The 26,379-nt window shown below is 55.0% G+C and overlaps 1 protein-coding gene across 1 annotated transcript in view; it reads right to left on the reverse strand.

The window, feature by feature from the left end:
* The window catches only part of ME2 (malic enzyme 2), a 38,580-nt gene extending 17,222 nt beyond the window's left edge, over nucleotides 1-21,358 (reverse strand). The window contains exons 1-3 of the mRNA XM_064735918.1: nucleotides 21,270-21,358; nucleotides 7,993-8,136; nucleotides 4,832-4,896 (exon numbers count right to left, since the gene is read on the reverse strand). Of these exons, the coding sequence (XP_064591988.1) occupies nucleotides 4,832-4,896; nucleotides 7,993-8,100 (173 nt within the window). The 5' untranslated portion in view covers nucleotides 8,101-8,136; nucleotides 21,270-21,358. The remainder of the gene's footprint in view (nucleotides 1-4,831; nucleotides 4,897-7,992; nucleotides 8,137-21,269) is intronic.
* Between the last annotated feature and the right edge of the window lie 5,021 nt (nucleotides 21,359-26,379).

Consider the following 26,379-nt stretch of genomic DNA (forward strand, 5'->3'; position numbering starts at 1 on the left):
GGGATCAGGGGGCACAGCCAGAGCCAGGGATCAGGGGGCACAGGGGATCAGGGGGCACAGCCAGAGCCAGGGATCAGGGGGCACAGCCAGAGCCAGGGATCAGGGGGCACAGCCAGAGCCAGGGGATCAGGGGGCACAGCCAGAGCCAGGGATCAGGGGGCACACCAGACCCAGAAGATCAGGGGGCACAGCCAGACCCAGGGATCAGGGGGCACAGCCAGAGCCAGGGGATCAGGGGGCACAGCCCACGGGATCAGGGGGCACAGCCAGACCCCAGGGATCAGAAGGTACATCCAGCCCAGGGATATGAGGGAGATCTCTCAGCCCACGCAGCCAGCCAGCACCGATTGCTCAAAGGCACACAGGAACCCACACCTAAGGCCCCAGCTCACCCAGCTTTCCCCGGGATTAAGAGCTTAAGCACTCCCACAGCCTGGGTGTTAGCAGCAGGATCACTGTTTGCAGGCTGGCGTCCTCTCCCCAGGTGCTGTGCGCTGACTTTCACTGCCATCAGCCTCCTTAATCCCCCTCTCAGCTCAGGACAAGCAGGGGTCGTCCCCAGGCCAGCACAGACGAAGCAGGGAGCGCGTCCTGGCGGGAGCCAAACACTCCTCAAAGCCCACAGATTAATTAATTAACACTCCGCGGACAAATTCACTGCCACAAAAACAACCTTCTGCTGGGAGGGGCAGTGAAAAATGCTACTGGAGTTAGAAACGTTGATGCTATTTTAGTTAAGACAAGCTCACGCTGAGCCACCATGAACTTCAATCCACAAAACTCTGGCACTGGGACTTTGCAGCAACTGGGCTCCATCACACAAAGCCCCTGCTGCTATAAATACCAGCACACACAAATGCGAGCTGCGTGCCTGGATGCTGCAAGCAGGATTTTTATAGCACCACTGAGTAAGGAATTCTGAGGGGTTTCCAAGCAGAGAAGGAGTAGTGGTGCTAAGTCTTCCCCGCCTGCAGTCTTGCAGCCACATCTATCAGAGTGTACTTTTAACCAACCATAAATGCCCTCAAGCACAGCAAAACCCCATCCAGGGATCCTGACAAAGATGTACAAACAGTTTATATCCAAACACGACACTGCTTGGAAAATTAGTTACTCGTGAGATTTCAAAAATGCTTTCCTTGTAACTCCTAGCAATTGTTAGAACAGATTCAGCAGGGAGCCCAGCCTTTGAAGCAGCATCATAAACATCTTCAAAACAAAGTAGATTTTATGTTGGATTGTGGGCTGATTCCCTTGACTTTGCTCCCTTGGGCCAAACACAAAGTTCACTATTGCACAAGATGCCTTCAGTGGAAATTAATAAAGTCCATTCATAAAGTTCATTACATAAGAATCAAAGGTGTCTTTGCTATCACCAGCAGAGAATAAAAGTTTATGAGAACAGAAAATTTCTCCTGATTTCTTTCCTCCTTTATTTTAAACTGGATTCTCTCCCTTTGTTCTCCCAGAGCAGAAGTCTGTACCCGGGAGGGTGCACTGGTCATGGGATATCCTGGCACAGGTGCCACCAGGCAATGCACAGTGACACATCCCATGGGATATCCTGGCACAGGTGCCACCAGGCAATGCACAGTGACACAGCCCGGAGCCATGGGATACCTGGCACAGGTGCCACCAGGCAATGCACAGTGACACAGCCCGGATCCCATGGGATATCCTGGCACAGGTGCCACCAGGCAATGCACAGTGACACAGCCCGGATGCCATGGGATATCCTGGCACAGGTGCCACCAGAGCAATGCACAGTGACACAGCCCGGATCCCATGGGATATCCTGGCACAGCAGGGCAATGCACAGTGACACAGCCCGATCCCATGGGATATCCTGGCACAGGTGCACCAGGCAATGCACAGTGACACAGCCCGGATCCCATGGGATATCCTGGGCACAGGTGCCACCAGGCAATGCACAGTGACACAGCCCGGATCCCATGGGATATCCTGGCACAGGTGCCACCAGGCAATGCACAGTGACACAGCACAGATCCCATGGGATATCCTGGCACAGGTGCCACCAGGCAATGCACAGTGACACATCCCATGGGATATCCTGGCACAGGTGCCACCAGGCAATGCACAGTGACACAGCCCGGATCCCATGGGATATCCTGGCACAGGGCCAACCAGGCAATGCACAGTGACACAGCCTGGATCCCATGGGTATCCTGGCACAGGTGCCACCAGGCAATGCACAGTGACACAGCCTGGCTCCCTGGGATATCCTGGCACAGGTGCCACCAGGCAATGCACAGTGACACAGCCCGGATCCCATGGGATATCCTGGCACAGGTGCCACCAGGCAATGCACAGTGACACAGCACAGATCCCATGGGATATCCTGGCACAGGTGCCACCAGGCAATGCACAGTGACACAGCCCGGATCCCCTGGGATATCCAGGCACAGGTGCCACCAGGCAATGCACAGTGACACAGCCTGGATCCCATGGGATATCCTGGCACAGGTGCCACCAGGCAATGCACAGTGACACAGCCTGGATCCCATGGGATATCCTGGCACAGGTGCCACCAGGCAATGCACAGTGACACAGCCCGGATCCCATGGGATATCCTGGCACAGCAGGCAATGCACAGTGACACAGCCCGGATCCCATGGGATATCCTGGCACAGGTGCCACCAGGCAATGCACAGTGACACAGCCCGGATCCCATGGGATATCCTGGCACAGGTGCCACCAGGCAATGCACAGTGACACAGCCCGGATCCCATGGGATATCCTGGCACAGCAGGGCAATGCACAGTGACACAGCACAGATCCCATGGGATATCCTGGCACAGGTGCCACCAGGCAATGCACAGTGACACAGCACAGATCCCATGGGATATCCTGGCACAGGTGCCACCAGGCAATGCACAGTGACACAGCCTGGATCCCATGGGATATCCTGGCACAGGTGCCACCAGGCAATGCACAGTGACACAGCACAGATCCCATGGGATATCCTGGCACAGGTGCCACCAGGCAATGCACAGTGACACAGCACAGATCCCATGGGATATCCTGGCACAGCAGGGCAATGCACAGTGACACAGCCCGGATCCCATGGGATATCCTGGCACAGCAGGGCAATGCACAGTGACACAGCCCGGATCCCATGGGATATCCTGGCACAGGTGCCACCAGGCAATGCACAGTGACACAGCCCGGATCCCATGGGATATCCTGGCACAGCAGGGCAATGCACAGTGACACAGCTTGGCTCCCATGGGATATCCTGGCACAGCAGGCAATGCACAGTGACACAGCACAGATCCCATGGGATATCCTGGCACAGCAGGCAATGCACAGTGACACAGCCTGGCTCCCATGGCATCTCCAAGCCTTTTCACACTCGCAAGCAAAGATGGCCTGCTCTCCTCAGGGGCACTGATCCCACAGTGGTGTCACACCCGCAGGCAGTGCCCTTGGTCCATCCCCCAGCCCAGCACAACACCTTGGCCAAGGTAAATGAGGCTGGCTACCCTCCCACCACCTTTGGCACCTGGTTACAGATTAAACAGCTCCGTGTGCCCGGGTGGAACTCCTCCTGAAAGCACGCTGATCTCGGGGAAGCTGATAAAACCTGCAGGTGCCAGCTCCATCCCAGAGCCCCTCCGTGTCCAAACCCCCTGGGCAGGACACAGACCTGCAGTGGGAATTTTGGGCTGGGGGTGTGTGTGCTCAGTTTCTGTCATTTGCCTGCCTTCTGGGGTCTTTGCTCCTGACTGATCACAAACTGACAGCAATGCACTGACAGCACTGCACTTCTTAGCAACCATCACCATCTGCATTCCCTCCCCACATCCTGTTTGTGCTGGCTTCCCCAGGAAGGCACAGGGGCACTGCGTATTCCATGCCCTGGATGCTCAACACAGCTGGCTAAGCCTAAATCTAAAATGTTTTAAAATGAATTAAACGTGTCAAACCAGCATGGTGAGAAAGGGCAGTGCAAGGGAGCATCTGCTTTTACATCTTCAAGCTCATACAATCCTTTCTTTACACTCTCTTGTGCTCTCCCTTTTATTTTGTCAAAATAGCTTTGACTTTGGTTGGGTTTTTTATTTTTATTTTTTTATTCTGAATCGGAAATGTACTGTTGGAGTATTTCCTACAAGTCAGTGAGGTGATGTTTACAAGTCTGCCAAAAAAATTGTCTCTGTATGCAAAGGTAAATTTATCACAGTTTCTAGAAGTATTCTGGAAGCCATGCATGAAAATAAATTGGGCTGAAAAAGCTGTGAATGAACACAGACGAAACTGTGAGCAAAATATAATATCTAAGAAGATGTCCACCTGCATGAAAGATAGACACTGGTAAAATTCCTCAGGATCAGTCCTGGAATTATTAACCTGCCACCAGTGAATGCTTCTTTAACATTTATCACGTATTCCCATGCACATACCTACTGCCATTCCAGGCAGACACATGCACACAAATATGTGCATATATAAATCCTAAAGGTACCTGATGAAGCCAGAATTGTGAGAGGCACTGTGGGTGCAGGAGGAGGTTTTGGACACCGAATTTTTTTTTGGACACCGAATCAGGAATTTCCCCATGGAAAGGGAGGTCAGGAACTGGAGCTGCCCAGGGAGATGCTGGAGTGCCCATCCCTGGAGGTGTGCAAGGAGGGCCTGGACGTGGCACTGAGTGCTCTGGGCTGGGTGACAAGGTGGGGATCGGGTGACAAGCTGGACTCGATGGCTGGGAGGGCTTTTCCAACCCCAGGGATTCTGTGATAACCTAACAATGCTGAGGAAAAGTCACGGAAAACTGGGTAATGGGACCCACAGTACAAAATACCATCACCCTTCTTCACCAAAATAACCAAGTGAAGTACAGGAAGTGTCGCCAACTATGCAGTGACAAATTTTCTGCAAGGCACAGAAAACAAACACGCAGATAACATTACAGGTCATGTATTTCCAGTGGAGACAGGAACACTCTGACGGCACTCCACGTGGCACAGCATGGAAGAACAAGCCCTGCCCTATCTGCAGCCCTGCACCGTATCAGTAATGATTTAATTGCCAGCACTAAACCACCGAGATTGTCCTCACAGTGCTCCAAGCAAGCTGGAAATGCTGCCTGGGCACAGCAGGGACGCCCAGCAAACTGAACGTGCTGAGGACAATTAACTGCACTGGAAACCCTGTGGGGAGCAGCACAGGGCTCTGATGGAGGAGCGTGCCACCGCAGCTGCTGGCCCAGAGATGCTGCTCACTGCCCCTTTGAGCCATCCTGACAATGAACACCTCCAATCTGCCCTTCAAACAGCAAAACCCAAACCAGCTGGGGTGGCTGTGTGTCCACCTGCCACACACAGCTCAGGGTGGGCAAGAGAGGAAACACACAGAGATCAACAAACAGGTAAGGATGGGCAAGAAAGGAAACACACACAGCTCCACACAGAGTTAAGGGTGGGCAAGAAAGGAAACACACAGAGATCAACAAACAGGTAAGGATGGGCAAGAAAGGAAACACACACAGGTAAGGGTGGGCAAGAAAGGAAACACACACAGCTCAGGGAGGGCAAGAAAGGAAAAACACAGAGCCCAACACACAGGTAAGGGTGGGCAAGAAAGGAAACACACACAGCTCAGGGAGGGCAAGAAAGGAAACACACAGAGCCCAACAAACAGGTAAGGATGGGCAAGAAAGGAAACACACAGAGCCCAACAAACAGCTCAGGGTGGGCAAGAAAGGAAACACACAGAGCCCAACAAACAGGTAAGGATGGGCAAGAAAGGAAACACACAGAGATCAACACACAGGTAAGGATGGGCAAGAGAGGAAACACACAGAGATCAACAAACAGGTAAGGGTGGGCAAGAAAGGAAACACACACAGCCCAACAAACAGGTAAGGATGGGCAAGAAAGGAAACACACACAGCCCAACACACAGGTAAGGGTGGGCAAGAAAGGAAACACACAGAGATCAACAAACAGCTAAGGGTGGGCAAGAGAGGAAACACACACAGCCCAACACAGAGTTAAGGATGGGCAAGAAAGGAAACACACACAGCCCAACAAACAGCTCAGGGTGGGCAAGAAAGGAAACACACACAGCCCAACAAACAGGTAAGGATGGGCAAGAAAGGAAACACACACACAGCCCAACAAACAGGTAAGGATGGGCAAGAAAGGAAACACACACAGCTCAGGGAGGGCAAGAAAGGAAACACACAGAGCTCAACAAACAGGTAAGGGTGGGCAAGAAAGGAAACACACACAGCCCAACAAACTCAGGGTGGGCAAGAAAGGAAACACACACAGCCCAACACACAGCTCAACACACAGCTCAGAGGGGGCAAGAAAGAAAAAACAATTGTAAGAGAAAAACCTGCTCCAGTGGCAAAGAGCAACAGATAAGTTTGCTCAAGGGTGAGGGCTGGTTCCTGCCCCTGATGCTGTCCTTCTGCAGCTCTTGTTTTAGGGACACGTGCCTTAGGGGAGGCCAAACGTTCTGCAGGGCTGATAGAGGATGTAAAAATTAAATCTAATCAAGTAAAACATGATAACCTCAACAAGCTGACAGCAAGAAATAACACCCTTTATCTGTTTCTGTACATAGATAATATACATATCTATCTATACACAAGTGAGGCACAAGGGGTAAAGTACTCGGTGTGTTTAATAAATCATTTCTATCTTTGCTGAATATCCAAAATGCATTTCCATACAGATACTGCATCCAGCAGTATCACTCAGTGAGCTTTCTGATCCATTCCAACAGGCGTCAGCAGGAAGGACAGGCTGACACAGCAGAGACAAACTAATGCAGAATGGGGTTCCCCTCTCACCAGTGTAACTCCTTGGAGGCATTAAAATATTCACAAAATCAATTGCCATTAACCAGAAGCTCCCTACTCCCTTCTACTCCTCAAAAAAAAATTGCATTGTGCTCAGTCCAGCTGAGAATTCCAGGGTTAAGAAAATGAAGGATATTACCACTAGAAAAACAGTAAGAAATGACCTATTGTTCTTGTTTCAGAATACTATTGCATAATCAGCATTTGGAAAAGTTTACAGGGGTTGAAGTAATTTCCACGGCCATGTCAAAGTCTCCAGAGCTCAGAAAGTCTCAAGACAATCTGATCTTGACAAATCACACCAATCTACTCTTTTCTCTTTCCCTGACACAGCAATCTCAACCTCAGTTTTGCAGTCAGCCACAGCTCTCTGTCCCTCTCTAGGCAGCCTGGATTCAGGCAGGATTGATGCACCTTGCACTCTGCTGCCCGGGGCAGAAAGGGAAGGGTACAATAACCCAGCTCTGCTCAGGAAATGCCCTGAGCAGAGACAGGACAAATGTCAAATTCAGGCATCCTTGCCACTTTTATTGACCACTTCAGACTCCTTGGACCAACCATCTCACCTGATTTCTTACCAGTTTTAATTTACACATTAACGGCTGCAAGATTCCTGAAGGCCACTACAACTCCGGTGGAAAGAGAAAGAAGAGTTTGAGGATAGACTTGTGCAAACAGGAACAGTTTTGTGAAGGGAATAAAATGCTGCTTTCTTAGAAGTCTGCCTCAAAGCATGAATTAACATGACACCTGTACCTCCCAGCCAGCTCCCACCAAGGTTTATTTTTAGATGCTCTTTCAGACTCTGCAGAGGGATATTTCCTAGGTGACATGGCTGAGCCCCAGCTCTCGGTGTCCCAGGAAAGGGCCAGGGCTAGGACAGAGAGGCTAATGCTTCCTAGGGATGGTGAATTTAGAGTTAACTCTTGCACACTCTCAGGTCAGACCCTCTCCCTGCTAAAGCTCTCCTTGGGCTCAGCAGCCCCCTGAGTGCCCAGGGCAGCCCTGGCAGTGAGGACAGAGCCAGGCTGGCAGGGCAGGAGCTGGTGCCCGCCTCGCCGCCATGCCCTGGCTGTGTCAGAGCATAGAGGGCACAGGACCATCAGCAGACACAGGTGAGACAGACAGACAGACAGACAGACAGGACACGGACCCACCTTGTTGGTGCGCGGGTTGAGCATGAGCGGCTTGCCCTTCTCCTTGGTGTGCAGGCTGCGCCGCGCCATCGCGCAGGGCGCCGCGGCCACGCGCAGTCGGGACAGCATCCTCCTCCTCCTCCTCCTCCTCCTCCTGCGGAGCACCTGCACAGGCAAGGGCAGCGCTGAGGCACCCACAGAGCCAGCAGAGCCCCCACACACCCAAAGGCAGCACTGGGGCACCCACAGAGCCCCCACACACCCACAGCAGCACTGGGACACCCACAGAGCCCCCACACACCCACAGCAGCACTGAGGCACCCACAGAGCCCCCACACACCCACAGCAGCACTGAGGCACCCACAGAGCCCCCACACACCCACAGCAGCACTGGGACACCCACAGAGCCCCCACACACCCACAGCAGCACTGGGGCACCCACAGAGCCCCCACACACCCACACCAGCACTGGGACACCCACAGAGCCCCCACACACCCACAGCAGCACTGAGGCGCCCACAGAGCCCCCACACACCCAAAGGCAGCACTGAGGCACCCACAGAGCCCCCACACACCCACAGCAGCACTGGGACACCCACAGAGCCCCCACACACCCAAAGGCAGCACTGGGGCACCCACAGAGCCCCCACACACCCACAGCAGCACTGAGACACCCACAGAGCCCCCACACACCCAAAGGCAGCACTGGGACACCCACAGAGCCCCCACACACCCACAGCAGCACTGAGGCACCCACAGAGCCCCCACACACCCAAAGGCAGCACTGAGGCACCCACAGAGCCCCCACACACCCACAGCAGCACTGGGGCACCCACAGAGCCCCCACACACCAAAGGCAGCACTGGGGCACCCACAGAGCCCCCACACACCCACAGCAGCAGTGGGACACCCACAGTGCCCCCACACACCCACAGCAGCACTGGGACACCCACAGAGCCCCCACACACCCACAGCAGCACTGGGACACCCACAGAGTCCCCACACACCCACAGCAGCACTGGGGCACCCACAGAGCCCCCACACACCCAAAGGCAGCACTGGGACACCCACAGAGCCCCCACACACCCACAGCAGCACTGGGGCACCCACAGAGCCCCCACACACCCAAAGGCAGCACTGAGGCACCCACAGAGCCCCCACACACCCACAGCAGCACTGGGACACCCACAGAGCCCCCACACACCCACAGCAGCACTGGGACACCCACAGAGCCCCCACACACCCAAAGGCAGCACTAAGGCACCCACAGAGCCCCCACACACCCAAAGGCAGCACTGGGGCACCCACAGAGCCCCCACACACCCACAGCAGCACTGAGGCACCCACAGAGCCCCCACACACCCCAAAGGCAGCACTGAGGCACCCACAGAGCCCCCACACACCCAAAGGCAGCACTGAGGCACCCACAGAGCCCCCACACACCCACAGCAGCACTGGGACACCCACAGAGCCCCCACACACCCAAAGGCAGCACTGGGACACCCACAGAGCCCCCACACACCCAAAGGCAGCACTGGGACACCCACAGAGCCCCCACACACCCACAGCAGCACTGGGGCACCCACAGAGCCCCCACACACCCACAGCAGCACTGGGGCACCCACAGAGCCCCCACACACCCAAAGGCAGCACTGAGGCACCCACAGAGCCCCCACACACCCACAGCAGCACTGGGGCACCCACAGAGCCCCCACACACCCAAAGGCAGCACTGAGGCACCCACAGAGCCCCCACACACCCACAGCAGCAGTGGGACACCCACAGTGCCCCCACACACCCAAAGGCAGCACTGAGGCACCCACAGAGCCCCCACACACCCACAGCAGCACTGGGGCACCCACAGAGCCCCCACACACCCACAGCAGCACTGGGGCACCCACAGAGCCCCCACACACCCACAGCAGCACTGAGGCACCCACAGAGCCCCCACACACCCAAAGGCAGCACTGGGACACCCACAGAGCCCCCACACACCCAAAGGCAGCACTGAGGCACCCACAGAGCCCCCACACACCCACAGCAGCACTGAGGCACCCACAGAGCCCCCACACACCCAAAGGCAGCACTGAGGCACCCACAAGAGCCCCCACACACCCACAGCAGCACTGGGGCACCCACAGAGCCCCCACACACCAAAGGCAGCACTGGGGCACCCACAGAGCCCCCACACACCCACAGCAGCAGTGGGACACCCACAGTGCCCCCACACACCCACAGCAGCACTGGGACACCCACAGAGCCCCCACACACCCACAGCAGCACTGGGACACCCACAGAGTCCCCACACACCCACAGCAGCACTGGGCACCCACAGAGCCCCCACACACCCAAAGGCAGCACTGGGACACCCACAGAGCCCCACACACACCCACAGCAGCACTGGGCACCCACAGAGCCCCCACACACCCAAAGGCAGCACTGAGGCACCCACAGAGCCCCCACACACCCACAGCAGCACTGGGACACCCACAGAGCCCCCACACACCCACAGCAGCACTGGGACACCCCAAGAGCCCCCACACACCCAAAGGCAGCACTAAGGCACCCACAGAGCCCCCACACACCCAAAGGCAGCACTGGGGCACCCACAGAGCCCCCACACACCCACAGCAGCACTGAGGCACCCACAGAGCCCCCACACCACCCAAAGGCAGCACTGAGCCACCCACAGAGCCCCCACACACCCAAAGGCAGCACTGAGGCACCCACAGAGCCCCCACACACCCACAGCAGCACTGGGACACCCACAGAGCCCCCACACACCCAAAGGCAGCACTGGGACACCCACAGAGCCCCCACACACCCAAAGGCAGCACTGGGACACCCACAGAGCCCCCACACACCCACAGCAGCACTGGGGCACCCACAGAGCCCCCACACACCCACAGCAGCACTGGGGCACCCACAGAGCCCCCACACACCCAAAGGCAGCACTGAGGCACCCACAGAGCCCCCACACACCCACAGCAGCACTGGGGCACCCACAGAGCCCCCACACACCCACAGCAGCACTGGGACACCCACAGAGCCCCCACACACCCAAAGGCAGCACTGAGGCACCCACAGAGCCCCCACACACCCAAAGGCAGCACTGAGGCACCCACAGAGCCCCCACACACCCAAAGGCAGCACTGAGGCACCCACAGAGCCCCCACACACCCAAAGGCAGCACTGGGACACCCACAGAGCCCCCACAACCCACAGCAGCACTGGGGCACCCACAGAGCCCCCACACACCCACAGCAGCACTGGGGCACCCACAGAGCCCCCACACACCCAAAGGCAGCACTGGGGCACCCACAGAGCCCCCACACACCCACAGCAGCACTGGGGTGCCCACAGGGCCCCCACACACCCACAGCAGCACTGGGACACCCACAGAGCCCCCACACACCCAAAGGCAGCACTGGGACACCCACAGAGCCCCCACACACCCACAGCAGCACTGGGGCACCCACAGAGCCCCACAACACCCACAGCAGCACTGGGGCACCCACAGAGCCCCCACACACCCAAAGGCAGCACTGGGGCACCCACAGAGCCCCCACACACCCACAGCAGCACTGGGGTGCCCACAGGGCCCCCACACACCCACAGCAGCACTGGGACACCCACAGAGCCCCCACACACCCACAGCAGCACTGAGGCACCCACAGAGCCCCCACACACCCACAGAGCCCCCACACACCCACAGCAGCACTGAGGCACCCACAGAGCCCCCACACACCCACAGCAGCACTGAGGCACCCACAGGGCAGCACCTGCAGCCTGAGAGCCCTTTTAACCCCATGAAGGAACAGCCCAAAGTGCCAGGAGGACGGAAAGTACGAAGGGCTGGAGTGCCGGGAGCACAGAGTGCAGGGACGCGGGGATCCTGCCGGCAGGGCAGAAATGCCAGCAGGGAGTTCAGCTGTCCCCGGTGACCTGTGGAACCGGCACTGGCCCAAATGCCAGCCAGGACAGCACAGCCTGGGCAGCTCGGCCACAAAATCCCCACTGAGAGCCTCCGGAGCTCTCCAAAAACAATACCTCCTGGCCTGGACAACAGGAGATTCTCTCCTGGCCTGGAGAGAAACCGTGTCTGTCAGCATACCGAAACCCTGCTCCAACAAAATCTGGAATTAAAATGGTCAAAAACTCCACTGATCTGTGGATTCCAGGCTTAGATTTTTACAATTCCAAACTTTAAAAATAGTTCTAAAAAAGTTTATTTTCAGAGAGACTATATCCTTTAAAGTAAAGATTTAAAAGATCTAAAAAGTGTTAGTATAACTCAAGTTCTAACCCTGACAGGTGTCAGCAACTCTTGAACCCATTTCACTCCACTATTGATCACAAGCTCTTTGGAGAAGGAATTACCACTTATCACGGTAATATATACGGCAGGACCAGCAGGGACTGTGCAGTGGAGATCTCTGGAATCCCAAAGATTATTTCGCTGAGCCAGAGAGACAATGGAAGCAGGGTAGGACCTCACCAGGACCGGGGTCTGTGTGGTGACACAGGGAGGGGACAAGGAGAGGGGACCTGTCACCCCCAGCCCAGCTACACAGGGAAGGTGAAACAGGACATGAGATATTTTTAAGGAATGAAATGAAGCATGGCTTGCATTTTTGATTTCTTCCAGATGGGAGACAAAATTGAATTAAAGAACAAAACTTCATTATCTTAAATATCGCCTGAATACTTTACAAGACCTGCTCTAATCAAATTCGCACATAATCAGCTTTTAAGATGGCAGACTGGTCTTACAAGTCACAACCTGAGGATTTTCTTGAAAATCTCTCCAAGCATTAAAAAAATACACAAACATTTAACATTTTTTATCAAAGTTTCTCTTCTACCCACTACCAAGCGTAGAGGGAAGCTGCTCTGCATGCAGAACCATCCCTTCCCCTCAACCTTCACTTGTTTGTTGAGGCCTGGGAATGACAAAACTCCACTCAAACCCCCCGTGTTGGTTTGTTTTGGGGTAAAGACCATAAATTTGCTGCGTGGAGCGGCACAGGAGGCAGGGGAGGAAGCCCTGCCAGCAGCACAAACAAATGTGGCCTCCAACGTGCTCGTTCCTCCCCAAACCTGCTGGTGGTGGAGCGAGCCCTCGCTCGGGGAAATCAGGATCAGACTCGGGAAATTAACTCTGTGCTGCAAAACACAATAATTCCGTGCAGCCCTGAGGATCACCAGACTCAGTTCTAGCTGGTTTCAGTTCTGGATGCCCACCTGCTGTCCCCCCACGGCTGCAGGCCCAAAGCGGGTCTGTGTCACAGCAAAGCCCATCCCAGAGTCCCATCAGCCAACCTGCCACCAGCAAACACCTTAAACAAGGAATAAAAAACTAGGACAGGCACCACACCCTACCAAACTCAAATTTAAATTACTTTGGTGCGATTAATGAGCATTTAAGAACCAAACAAGATTGTGGCCCAGATTCACCCGAACTTGATCAATTAACTCTAATCAAGGAGGCAGAGTGGAAAAAGCTTTTCAGAGGTGATACAAATCTTGTTTTCTTCCCTGACGTGTGAGAGAGGAGACTTGCTCCTCTCTGAGGTGTCACACCAGCACCTAAAATTATTCTCTTGATGGAAGTATCTGGATTCATAAAAGGGGAGAATCAAGTTTCATTTTCCACCGAGCCCTCTGTTTAGATCCAAGAGATATGATCCCAGTTAATTTATATCCATCACAAAACCTGACTGGCCACTCAGCTCTGAGCTCTCCCTGCCCTGCTCTTTCCATTGTTCCCTGTTTATTTCCTCTCCCATGTTGCACATCTCATCCAACTCCTTTTGTCACAGACTTTAGAACGTGGGCTTGCCTCCCAAACCCACCTGAATGTGGAGAGCTTTGTCAAAGAGTGGCTTGAGGAGAGAGGACACAGCCGAATTAATTTGGGAAAGGTGTCCTAACTAGGGCAGAGACAGGCAGAGGCCTTTCTGTGTCTGTAGCAGGATAGAGAATGGAAAAGTACAAGACCATGGTTAGTTCCGAATCTTGCAGGTGTGAGATAATGTGTCCTTGATTCTCTCAAAACATGATAAAGAAATGGACAGTGAGGCAGGAGAGGTAGAGAACGTAGGCTCAAAGGAATGAGGATGAGTTAATGCTATAGTTTAACCAATAGATTGCTTGGCTTACAGAATATTCATAAGCTTATTATTTGCTGTATAAGTGTTTGATACTTCTTCAATAAAGCAGGCCACGATGAACCAACTGGTGTCCTGGTCTCCTTCCTCGGACACCAGAACACGGCCTGCCCTGGCCCCACAAAGCAGGAAATCCTCTCCCGTGCCCATCCACAGCGCTGTGCAGGGCTGCCAGCAGCTCTGCCCGCATGGCCGCGGCTCTCTGTGACCCTGCTGGCCACCAGCCTTGTCCCCTGCTCCCTGGGGAAGCACAGAGGGACACGGAGCCCCGTGCTCTGTGGCTCACGTCTGCTGGGGAAAGGTCCCCAGAAGGTCCCCAAGCCACCACCTGGTTTCAAGGAGATGGAAGGGCTGGACTGTGCTGCTGTCTGGGGAGGCTTTAACATGGTTTGTGATGGGTTTGTAGGAGAGAGGCCAGGCCTCAGAGGGTGGCAGTTAATCCTTAAAAACAGGAGAGACCGTTTTGGCAGTGGAGACTGACAGAGAATCCCACAGTGGTTTGGGTGGGAAGAGACCTCAAAGCCCATCCCATCCCACCCCTGCCATGGGCAGGGACAGCTCCCACTGTCCCAGGCTGCTCCCAGCCCCATCCAGTCTGGCCTGGGACACTGCCAGGGATCCAGGGGCAGCCACAGCTGCTCTGGGCACCCTGGGCCAGGGCCTGCCCACCCTCCCAGCCAGCAATTCCTCATTCCCAATGGGCCAAAATCTGTCCCTGCCCTCTGGCCCTGGGAGCCATTGCCTGGCTGCTGTCCCTGCCTGCCTTGTCCCCAGGGGCTGTGCAGCTCTCCTGGAGCCCCTGCAGGCCCTGGCAGGGGCTCTCAGGTGTCCCTGGAGCTTCTCTGGTGCAGCTGAGCAGCCCCAGCTGTGCCAGGCTGGCTCCAGAGCAGAGGGGCTCCAGCCCTGGCAGCAGCTCCGTGGGGAAGGGATGAGAGCTGGGGGAAAGAGCCGCACCTGACACAATGTGAAAACACACAAAAAGGACTGAGGCTGTGCAACGTCCTGTGAGGAGGAATTAGAAGGAAAGCAGCAGAACTGAATGAGGAATAAATTCCTGCCCAAACCTGTGTCAGCATAACCAGGATCTCAGCTCTCCCTTCAGTGCCTGACAGTGGTGAGAACTACACAAGACTGTGGAGCACCTCTAGGCTGAGTCCAGCACAGCTGGGAATTTCTGAGTTGCTGTGTCACAAATTAAGGGGATAAAATCCTTCAGCACAGCTCCCTGCTGTGCCTTATCAGGAGGCATCTGCCCAGGTCAAACTAATTACCAATGTGCACACTGCGCCCTTATCTGGGAGCAAACGTTCTGCTGCTCCAATTAGGGATTTGTTAAATGGCAAAACCTACTTTTAAGGGAAAGGTTCATCACGTTCCCAAAAGGCAGAATTGGGCTGGGCAGAGAGTCGGGAAGCTGAGAGTCAATTAAAGCAAGGGCAGCTTCATTGAGTGCCCAGTGGGTCTGCTCTCAGTGCCAGGAGTGTCTGTCCATGCACAGCAGCTTCTGCAGCCTGCCATCAGCTTGAGGCATTAGGAAACACAAATGCATTTTCAGTGCTCCCAAAATCCTGTGTCAGGTTTGAGAGGTGGGGAAACACAAATGCATTCCCTGTGCTCCCAAAATCCTGTGTCAGGTTTGAGGGGTTGGGAACACAAATGCATTCCCAGTGCTCCCAAAATCCTGTGTCAGGTTTGAGGGACGGGGAAACACAAATGCATTCCCAGTGCTCCCAAAATCCTGTGTCAGGTTTGAGGGGTTGGGAACACAAATGCATTCCCAGTGCTCCCAAAATCCTGTGTCAGGTTTGAGGCATGGGGAAACACAAATGCATTCCCAGTGCTCCCAAAATCCTGTGTCAGGTTTGAGATTGGGAAACACAAATGCATTCCCAGTGCTCCCAAAATCCTGTGTCAGGTTTGAGGGTTGGGAACACAAATGCATTCCCAGTGCTCCCAAAATCCTGTGTCAGGTTTGAGGCTGGGGAAACACAAATGCATTCCCAGTGCTCCCAAAATCCTGTGTCAGGTTTGAGCTTGGGGAAACACAAATGCATTCCCAGTGCTCCCAAAATCCTGTGTCAGGTTTGAGCGTGGGGAAACACAAATGCATTCCCAGTGCTCCCAAAATCCTGTGTCAGGTTTGAGAGGTGGGAAACACAAATGCATTCCCAGTGCTCCCAAAATCCTGTGTCAGTTTGGAGGGTTGGGAAACACAAATGCATTCCCAGTGCTCCCAAAATCCTGTGTCAGGTTTGGGAGGTGGGGAAACACAAATGCATTCCCAGTGCTCCCAAAATCCTGTGTCAGGTTTGAGGGCTGGGGAAACACAAATGCATTCCCAGTGCTCCCAAAATCCTGTGTCAGGTTTGAGGGGTTGGGAACACAAATGCATTCCCAGTGCTCCCAAAATCCTGTGTCAGGTTTGAGGGGTGGGAAACACAAATGCATTCCCAGTGCTCCCAAAATCCTGTGTCAGGTTTGAGGCAGGGGAAACACAAATGCATTCCAGTGCTCCCAAAATCCTGTGTCAGGTTTGAGGTGGGGAAACACAAATGCATTCAAGTGCTCCCAAAATCCTGTGTCAGGTTTGAGAGGTGAGGGAAACACAAATGCATTCCCAGTGCTCCCAAAATCCTGTGTCAGCTTTGAGGGGGAAACACAAATGTTCAGTGCTCCCAAAATCCTGTGTCAGGTTTGAGGGTTGGAACACAAAGCATTCCAGTGCTCCCAAAATCCGGTCGTTTGAGGCACGGGGAAACACAAATGCATTCCCAGTGCTCCCAAAATCCTGTGTCAGGTTTGAGGGGTTGGGAACACAAATGCATTCCCAGTGCTCCCAAAATCCTGTGTCAGGTTTGAGGCATGGGGAAACACAAATGCATTCCCAGTGCTCCCAAAATCCTGTGTCAGGTTTGAGGGGTTGGGAAACACAAATGCATTCCCAGTGCTCCCAAAATCCTGTGTCAGGTTTGAGAGGTGGGGAAACACAAATGCATTCCCAGTGCTCCCAAAATCCTGTGTCAGGTTTGAGGCATGGGGAAACACAAATGCATTTTCAGTGCTCCCAAAATCCTGTGTCAGGTTTGAGAGTTAGGGAAAACACAATGCATTCCCAGTGCTCCCAAAATCCTGTGTCAGGTTTGGGGGCTGGGGAAACACAAATGCATTCCCAGTGCTCCCAAAATCCTGTGTCAGGTTTGAGAGGTGGGGAACACAAATGTGCTCCCAAAATCCTGTGTCAGGTTTGAGGGGTTGGAAACACAAATGCATTCCCAGTGCTCCCAAAATCCTGTGTCAGGTTTGAGGGGTTGGGAACACAAATGCATTCCCAGTGCTCCCAAAATCCTGTGTCAGGTTTGAGGTGGGGAAACACAAATGCATTCCCAGTGCTCCCAAAATCCTGTGTCAGGTTTGAGGTGGGGAAACACAAATGCATTCCCAGTGCTCCCAAAATCCTGTGTCAGGTTTGAAACATTGGGAAACACAAATGCATTCCCAGTGCTCCCAAAATCCTGTGTCAGGTTTGAAAGGTGGGGAAACACAAATGCATTCCCAGTGCTCCCAAAATCCTGTGTCAGGTTTGAGACATGGGGAAACACAAATGCATTCCCAGTGCTCCCAAAATCCTGTGTCAGGTTTGGGAGGTGGGGAAACACAAATGCATTCCCAGTGCTCCCAAAATCCTGTGTCAGCTTTGAGGTGGGGAAACACAAATGCATTCCCAGTGCTCCCAAAATCCTGTGTCAGATTTGAGATGGGGAAACACAAATGCATTCCCAGTGCTCCCAAAATCCTGTGTCAGGTTTGAGGGGTTGGGAAACACAAATGCATTCCCAGTGCTCCCAAAATCCTGTGTCAGGTTTGGGAGGTTGGGAACACAAATGCATTCCCAGTGCTCCCAAAATCCTGTGTCAGGTTTGAGGTGGGGAAACACAAATGCATTCCCAGTGCTCCCAAAATCCTGTGTCAGGTTTGAGAGGTGGGGAAACACAAATGCATTCCCAGTGCTCCCAAAATCCTGTGTCAGGTTTGAGGGGTTGGAAACACAAATGCATTCCCAGTGCTCCCAGAATCCTGTGTCAGGTTTGAGGGGTTGGAAACACAAATGCATTCCCAGTGCTCCCAAAATCCTGTGTCAGGTTTGAGGTGGGGAAACACAAATGCATTCCCAGTGCTCCCAAAATCCTGTGTCAGGTTTGAGGGGTTGGGAACACAAATGCATTCCCAGTGCTCCCAAAATCCTGTGTCAGGTTTGAGGCATGGGGAAACACAAATGCATTCCCAGTGCTCCCAAAATCCTGTGTCAGGTTTGAGGGGTTGGAAACACAAATGCATTCCCAGTGCTCCCAAAATCCTGTGTCAGGTTTGAGGGGTTGGAAACACAAATGCATTCCCAGTGCTCCCAAAATCCTGTGTCAGGTTTGAGGGGTTGGGAACACAAATGCATTCCCAGTGCTCCTGAAATCCTGTATAAGTGATTTTCCAGCCTTTCGTGTACAGAAACTGACCTGTATTGAGGAGATTTTTTGCACTGACAAGCTGAAATCATTAATTCAAGGCCGTGGAGGCCCCACATAATTTCCAATCTTTAGGGCCTCAACCATTTCTAAGCCACCAGACATTGTCTCCTGTGCCCCCATAGCCATCCCTCTGTGAGCCTGCAGTGGATGCACCATACACTCCATTCTCTTTTATTTATTTTTTTTTTTTTCATTAATAAACAGCCCAGCCTGGCCCACCCCAAGCATGACACAAACCAGGCACGCACTAGCTGGCTTCATCACCTCAGTAATGATAAAGCAGTCTAAAATTATTACAAGTGTGTCTCCCCACGAGACTTCCACTAAAGAAACCAGCTCTCCCTGCACCCACCAGCCCTCAGCAGGACAAGGAGACACTTTTGCTCCAGAACAGAGGCATCCAGGAGGAAGGAGCACATGGTTCTGCACAGCAGCTCGGCGCCTCTGTATCCCTGAGCCGACCAGATGCTGCTGCTGAGGAAAACCAACAGTGGCAAAACCACCTCAGGCTCCCTCCAGCAAAGTCCTGGGGCCACCGCTGCAAAGGGCATTTCTAAGGCACCTTGAGATGTGCAGATTAACAGGAGCAGTCATGGGCAGAAATCACTAATGAAGTGTTTGGCAGAGGCAGGCGGGTTATTTTGGAAGCAGGTCTTTAGCATATTGGAATTGCTTTTCCTCCTGAGTTCTGAGCCAGCCAGCTCAACAGGAAGAGAAGTCAGGTGTGGAGCACTCAAGCTCACCACTTGAGGCTGGAAACATTCACTGGACAAAGTGAAGCACACTCAGGTGAACCCGGATGGGAACGATTTCAGAACTTTCCCAAACAGAGTATTTGTCAATTGCTGTAATTTACAGTACTATCAGCCTTCTTGCAGCACGAGCAGAAAGCAGGGATGAATTGTTTGGTATTGGGGTCTTGGTTGGTAGCAGCTCTTACCAGAGAGCTGTATACTTATACACTTACTGACCTAAATATTCTGATTCTTAAGCACCAGAAAGTCCATTATCTTTCACTGTGGAAACTGCAGCAGCAGTATTTTTGGCCACGTCTGACAAGATGTATTGACATCCTTGATTTATTTTAATTTGTGCAACTAGGAGGGCTGCTGGTGGTAAAGGTAAGGACAACGACCTCATCCTGAACCCCCTCAGAAATACTCCAGCAATAGCAGAAAGGTACCCATGCTCTGCTCTGGAGAGCTGGCACATCCCTCTGCTGGAGCTGCTCCACTCAGAAACACTGATACTTATTTTTGGATACAGGTTGAGAGGTGGACAAGGATGTTCCCAACATCTGCTGCAAAATAAATTAATAAATAAATAAATACCCTACCTAAACTCCAGAAGAACCTGAGAACAATGCACCATGGGCTACCAGCGCTGCTTCAGCTGCAGGGAAGGCGCTGGCACCGCCCGTCAAGATGAGCATTCAATTAGTGCTCACTCAACCACGGCGTGCCACCATGCACTTTGACAGCCCCTGCCTTAGTTTGCAGAGCAAAAAGCTCCAAATCTTGCCTGCGCTCAAGCTGCTGACTCACAAGCCACCGCACAGAGTTATCAGAACTTCCCTCCTGTGACTGTAACACGCAGTTTCTTCTAAAACACAGGCTCGGGTTAAATTTCTACAGATGTTATAGCGTCTAATAGGGCATTAGACACTGCTGGCTGCACACACACATGGGCCGCCAGCAGAGCTGCACATTTCTGCCCAGCTCTTTCATTTGCCCATATGTAAATTACAGGTACAGAGAAAACCTCCCTTTGATGTTCGCTACTTTTTGGAATTACCAACACAAACACACCAAACAATCAGCATTTGGTGGTTTTGATCTTGCTTGGCTGCAAGACTGCCCTGTTTCACCAACCCTTTATCGATGTGCTGTAAGTTTGGTTTGCTTTTTCTCCTGTTAATTATGCGATTCTTGCCATGACACAACACCCCGGGCTGCTCAGACAACTCCCCTCAGTCAGAATTTTTAAGCGGAGCGTGGAGCCAGCGACGGCGGCGTGTCAGCCACGGCCGCTCCGCCGAAGGAGCAGCCAGGAGGCCGAACCCAAACAGCGACTCCGGAGCGCCGGGCGGCGCTTCCTGCTCCAAGGCCGCGCCAGCTGCTCCGCTCCTTCCCAACTTTCACTCTCCAGGGCCACGGGGAAGTTGAGGGCAGGTCGGGCCCGGCGCGGGGGGGCGGCGGCAGCGGCTGGGCCCGCTGGGTGGGCGCTCCCCGGGCCTCGGGCAGCTCCCGGCGGGAGGGCTGGCAGCTCCATTTGTCACCGTCCTGACAGGGGTAAACACGCACGGGCGCAGCCGGGGCTGCTTCCCCCGGCTCCTCGCGGGCACCTCCGCACCTGCCGCAGGGCCCGGCGCTGCCTCCGCCGCAGGCCGAGCCGCGGGGCCTCGCACCACCGTGCTGCTGCTTCGGCACTACCCCCCGCGGGGCCGGGCCGGGGACACGGAGCATCCCGGGCGGGCTCCATCCCCTCCCCGCGCCCGGGCGGCCTCCAGCCCCTCAGAACGCCCCGTAGACACGGGTTTATAAAGAGAGAGAGAGAGGCCTGTGGTGCGCCGCCGCAGTTGTATAATTGTTACCAGAACGGGATCTACCTCCTCCTGCGGCTGCTGCCCGCTGAGCGATGCCGGCCGAGGACCTGTTCCTACTGAGCGAGAACAGTGCCCGCCCGCCGGAGCTGCGTCCACCGCAGAACCCGCCACTGAATGGAGCCTACACCGAGGCGCCGGGGAGGGACACCCCGGGAGGCGGGTGTTGGCTGTGACTGGCAACTCACGCAGCCAATAGAAGGGAAGGGAGCTCTCCGGCCGCGGTGCCGTTTGACCAATGAACGTTTTATCCCGCCCCGGCAGAGGGGAAAAGGGGACAGGCACGGCGGGGTGGGATCTGTCACAGGTTAATTGGACTGGCGAGACAGCCAATCAGCGCTGGGGGGCGGGACGAGGGGCGGGGCTGGGGTGGGAGTGGGAGGGACGGGGAACCTGAGGGGAACATGAGGGGACGGAAACGGCCATGGGGAACGGGGAACATGAGGGAACGACAATGGGGAACGGGGAACGTGAGGGGGTGGGAATGGGAATGGGCAACAGGGAACGTGAGGGAATGGCAATGGGGATCAGGGAACGTGGAACGTGAGGGGACGGCAATGGCAGTGGAGAACGTGGAACGTGAGGGGATGGGAATGGCAATGGGGAGCGGGGAATGTGAGGGGACGGGAATGGCCATGGCAGTGGGGAACGTGAGGGGATGGCAGTGGCAATGGAGAACGTGGAACGTGAGGGGAGAGGAATGGCAATGGAGAACAGGGAACGTGAGGGAATGGGAATGGCAATGGGAATGGGGAACGTGAGGGGACGGCAATGGCAATGGGGAACAGGGAATGTGAGGGGACAGGAATGGCAATGGGGAACGGGGAACATGAAGGGAACATGAGGGAGCAGGAATGGCAATAGGGAACAGGGAATGCAAAGGAACGGGAAACGTGCGGGGAGCATGAGGGGATGGGAATGGCAGTGGGGAATGGGGAATGTGAGGGGATGGCAATGGCAATGGGGAATATGAGGGGACGGGAATGGCAATGGGGTATGAAGAATGTGAGGGGATGGGAATGGCAATGGAGAATGGGCAATATGAGGGAATAGGAATGGCAATGGGGAACGGGGAATGTGAGGGGAGCACGAAGAGACAGGAATGGCAGCAGGGAATGGGGAATGCGAGGGGATGGGAATGGGGAATGGGGAATGTGAGGGCATGGTGATGGCAGTGGGGAACGGGGAATATGAGGGGACGGCAATGGCAATGGGAAACAGGGAACGTGAGGCGATGGGAATGGCAATGGGAAACAGGTAACGTGAGGGGACGGGAATGGCAATGGGGAATGGGGAATGTGAGGGGATGGCAATGGGGAACTGGGAACCTGAGGGAATGGGAATAGGGACGGTAATGCCAATGGTGAACGGGGAACCTGAGGGGATGGAAATAGGAACAGCAATGGCAGTGGGGAATGGTGAATGCGAGGGTGTGGGAATGGTAATGGGGAACTGGGAATGTGAGGGGATGGGAATGGGGAATGGGAAATGGGAAGGGATGAGAATGGTAATGAGGGATGTGAGGGAATGGGAATGGGGAATGGGAATGGGGAATGGGAGGGGATGGGCATGACAATGGCAATGTCAGTGGGAATGGGGAACATGAAGGGATGGGGAATGTGAGGGAATGAGGAACATGTGGGGATGGGGAATGTGAGGGAATGGGGAACGTGAGGGCATGGGAAATGGTAACGGGGAACGTGAGGGGATAGGATCCATGAGGGATTGGAAGACATAAGAAGATGGAGATCTGTGAGGGGATGGGGCTGTGAGGAGCTGGGGTCCATGAGGGGACAGGGCTGTGTGGCACCCAGGACGCTGGGGACCGTGCCTCCACAGGGGCAGCCTGCTGTGGACGAGGCTGAGGGGGAAAGGCAAAGCAGGAGGAAGGAGCAGAGAGCAGTGGCAGGGAATGTGTTCGCTCCACACAGAGTTCCTTGTGGCTACATGGAAGCTGCTCCCCGTGGCCAGGGCCCCCGTGCTGGATGCCCTGCATGGAACAGGGCTCCTCAAACCATGCAGGCCACAGCGCTGAGGTAAGCCCTGCCTGGTCTGCTGCCTCACGGGGCCTGGAGGGCTGAGGAGCCTTGGACTCAAACAGAGGGCTTGGCAGAAGTCGTCGAGGCAGCTAATACTGCAGGTCAGCACTGAAATTGCAGGAGAAAAGAGCAAACCCATCACTTTTCACAATAACACTCGGCTGTTTGTCCTCACAATGGTCGGGGGAAGTGACACCCATCCCCAGCTCAGCCTCCACAGAGTTTAGAGAGAGAAAGTACAGGGGTGTGAAACACGGCAGCTCAGCCCATCCCAGCCTTTGTCTGTCTCCTCCCCAGCCCAAACTCACATGCTTTCCAGTGCTGCAGGTTTTGAGACTTAATCACAGAATCCTGGAATGGTTTGAGTTGGAAAAGAGCTTCAATCTCATCCATGGGCAGGGACAGCTCCCACTGTCCCAGGCTGCTCCAAACCCCATCCAGCCTGGCCTGGGACACTGCCAGGGATCCAGGGGCAACCACAGCTGCTCTGGGCACCCTGGGCCAGGGCCTGCCCACCCTCCCAGCCAGCAATTCCTCATTCCCAATAGCCCATCTCATGCTCCCCCACTTCCAGTTAAAAAGATATTTTTTTCTTTTAACAAGAACTTTTATTAAGTAAGAATTTTGATTCCCTGCCACCGGCACCGAACACCATTTGAATAGTTTGATGTACGGAGGAGCACGGCGCAGTTAAAAGAAGCAGAGTCACTATAGTAACAGTATCAGATATGTAAACCTACTTAATCAAAGCCCCCTCTCCTAATTATGATTTTGAGGCCTGTCATGAAGAGCACATTCCCCCTCCCCTCCCAACAGCATGACTGTGGCAGGTTTGAGTCGCTTCTGAATAATGCTGCCCTGCTCCTATAAACAAAAGAGATTGCGAAAATAACCTGCAAGGTCACGCCTTTGTGCCAGGCTAAAAATAGCCCAGATTGGAGGCATTTAAAAATGCCTGGCTTCCTACCCAAATTACACAAATCACTTCTGCTGTAAACCCGTGTCACTGCAGGCCTGCGGAGGATATTCCCCAGGATCACCTAATGAGCAGCTGGGCCCTGCTGCTGAAACACGCTGTGCAGCACTTTGTTGTGAAGAAAGGCAGCCTGCAGAGCCGGGCTGTGATTAGTCACACAGAGGGGAGCCTGCAGCACAGAGGGGGCTGCGCTCTGGGGCCCAGAGCTGCCGGCAGCATTGGGAATGGAGGCAGGAGAGCTGTCACTGCCAGGGAGCTGCCCTCCAGCCCCTGGCACCGCTTTGGTTTGCTCCCAAACCCAGGCTCCAAGCATTTCCCAGGGCACAGGGCGCTGTGCAGAGGGGGCCTGGCCTGTGCTCCCTGCCCCAGCACGGCCCCGGCTGCCTCGGGGCACAGCAGGACACGGAGCCACAGAACCAGTTGGGTTGGAAAAGCCCTCACACCCCATTCACCAGCACTGCCAGGGCCACCACTGACCCATGTCCCCAAGTGCCACATGCCCATCAGGGAACGGGGACTCGCCACTGCCCTGGGCAGCTGTGCCAGGGCTGGACAGCCCTTTCCATGGGGACATCCCCGCTGTGCCCACCCGGAGCCTGCCCATGCCCAGCCTGAGGCCGTTCCCTCTGCTCCTGTCCCTGTTCCCCCCGGCTGTCCCCTCCTGTCAGGAGCTGTGCAGAGCCACAAGGGCCCCCTGAGCCTCCTTTGCTCCAGGCTCAGCCCCTTCCCAGCTCCCTCAGCCCTTCCTGGGGCTCCATTCCCTTCCCAGCTCCCTCATCCTCTCCTGGGGCTCCATTCCCTTCCCAGCTCCCTCAGCCTCTCCTGGGCTCCATTCCCTTCCCAGCTCCCTCAGCCTCTCCTGGGGCTCCATTCCCATCCCAGCTCCGTTCCCTGGGGCTCCATTCCCTTCCCAGCTCCCTCAGCCCCTCCTGGGGCTCCATTCCCATCCCAGCTCCCTCAGCCCTTCCTGGGCTCCATTCCCTTCCCAGCTCCCTCATCCTCTCCTGGGCTCCATTCCCTTCCCCGCTCCCTCCGCCTCTCCTGGGGCTCCATTCCCTTCCCTTCCCTTCCTTCCCTTCCCTTCCCTTCCTTCCTTCCCTTCCCTTCCCTTCCCTTCCCTTCCCTTCCCTTCCCTTCCCTTCCCTTCCCTTCCCTTCCCTTCCCTTCCCTTCCCTTCCCTTCCCTTCCCTTCCCTTCCCTTCCCTTCCCTTCCCTTCCCTTCCCTTCCCTTCCCTTCCCTTCCCTTCCCTTCCCTTCCCTTCCCTTCCCTTCCCTTCCCTTCCCTTCCCTTCCCTTCCCTTCCCTTCCCTTCCCTTCCCTTCCCTTCCCTTCCCTTCCCTTCCCTTCCCTTCCCTTCCCTTCCCTTCCCTTCCCTTCCCTTCCCTTCCCTTCCCTTCCCAGCTCCCTCAACCCTTCCTGGGGCTCCACTCCCTTCCCAGCTCCCTCAGCCCTTCCTGGGGCTCCATTCCCTTCCCAGCTCCCTCAGCCCCTCCTGGGGCTCCATTCCCTTCCCAGCTCCCTCATCCTCTCCTGGAGCTCCATTCCCTTCCCAGCTCCCTCATCCTCTCCTGGCGCTCCATTCCCTTCCCAGCTCCCTCATCCTCTCCTGGGCTCCCTTCCCTTCCCAGCTCCCTCAGCTGCTCCTGGGGCTCCATTCCCTTCCCAGCTCCCTTATCCTCTCCTGGGGCTCCTCCATTCCCTTCCCTTCCCAGCTCCCTCATCCTCTCCTGGGGCTCCATTCCCTTCCCAGCTCCCTCATCCTCTCCTGGGGCTCCATTCCCATCCCAGCTCCCTCATCCTCTCCTGGGGCTCCATTCCCTTCCCAGCTCCCTTATCCCCTCCTGGAGCTCCATTCTCTTCCCAGCTCCCTCAGCCTCTCCGGGGGCTCCATTCCGTTCCCAGCCCCAGCCCCTCGGTGTCTCTCCCTGTGAGTCTCAGCACCGGAGGAGCAGCTGCTCCTCCCTCCCTCCTCCGCAGGGCTTTTATCGCCGTATTTGGTGCTCTCTCGGAAGTTTCCCCTGGCACACGGAGCTCTGCTGCTGCCCGCAGAGGAGCCGTGAGCCCCGGAGCTCCTGGGCTCTGTAAATCCAGCCAGCTCCGA

Source organism: Zonotrichia leucophrys, chromosome Z (genome assembly GCF_028769735.1).
Source record: "Zonotrichia leucophrys gambelii isolate GWCS_2022_RI chromosome Z, RI_Zleu_2.0, whole genome shotgun sequence".
NCBI classification, from domain to species: domain Eukaryota; kingdom Metazoa; phylum Chordata; class Aves; order Passeriformes; family Passerellidae; genus Zonotrichia; species Zonotrichia leucophrys.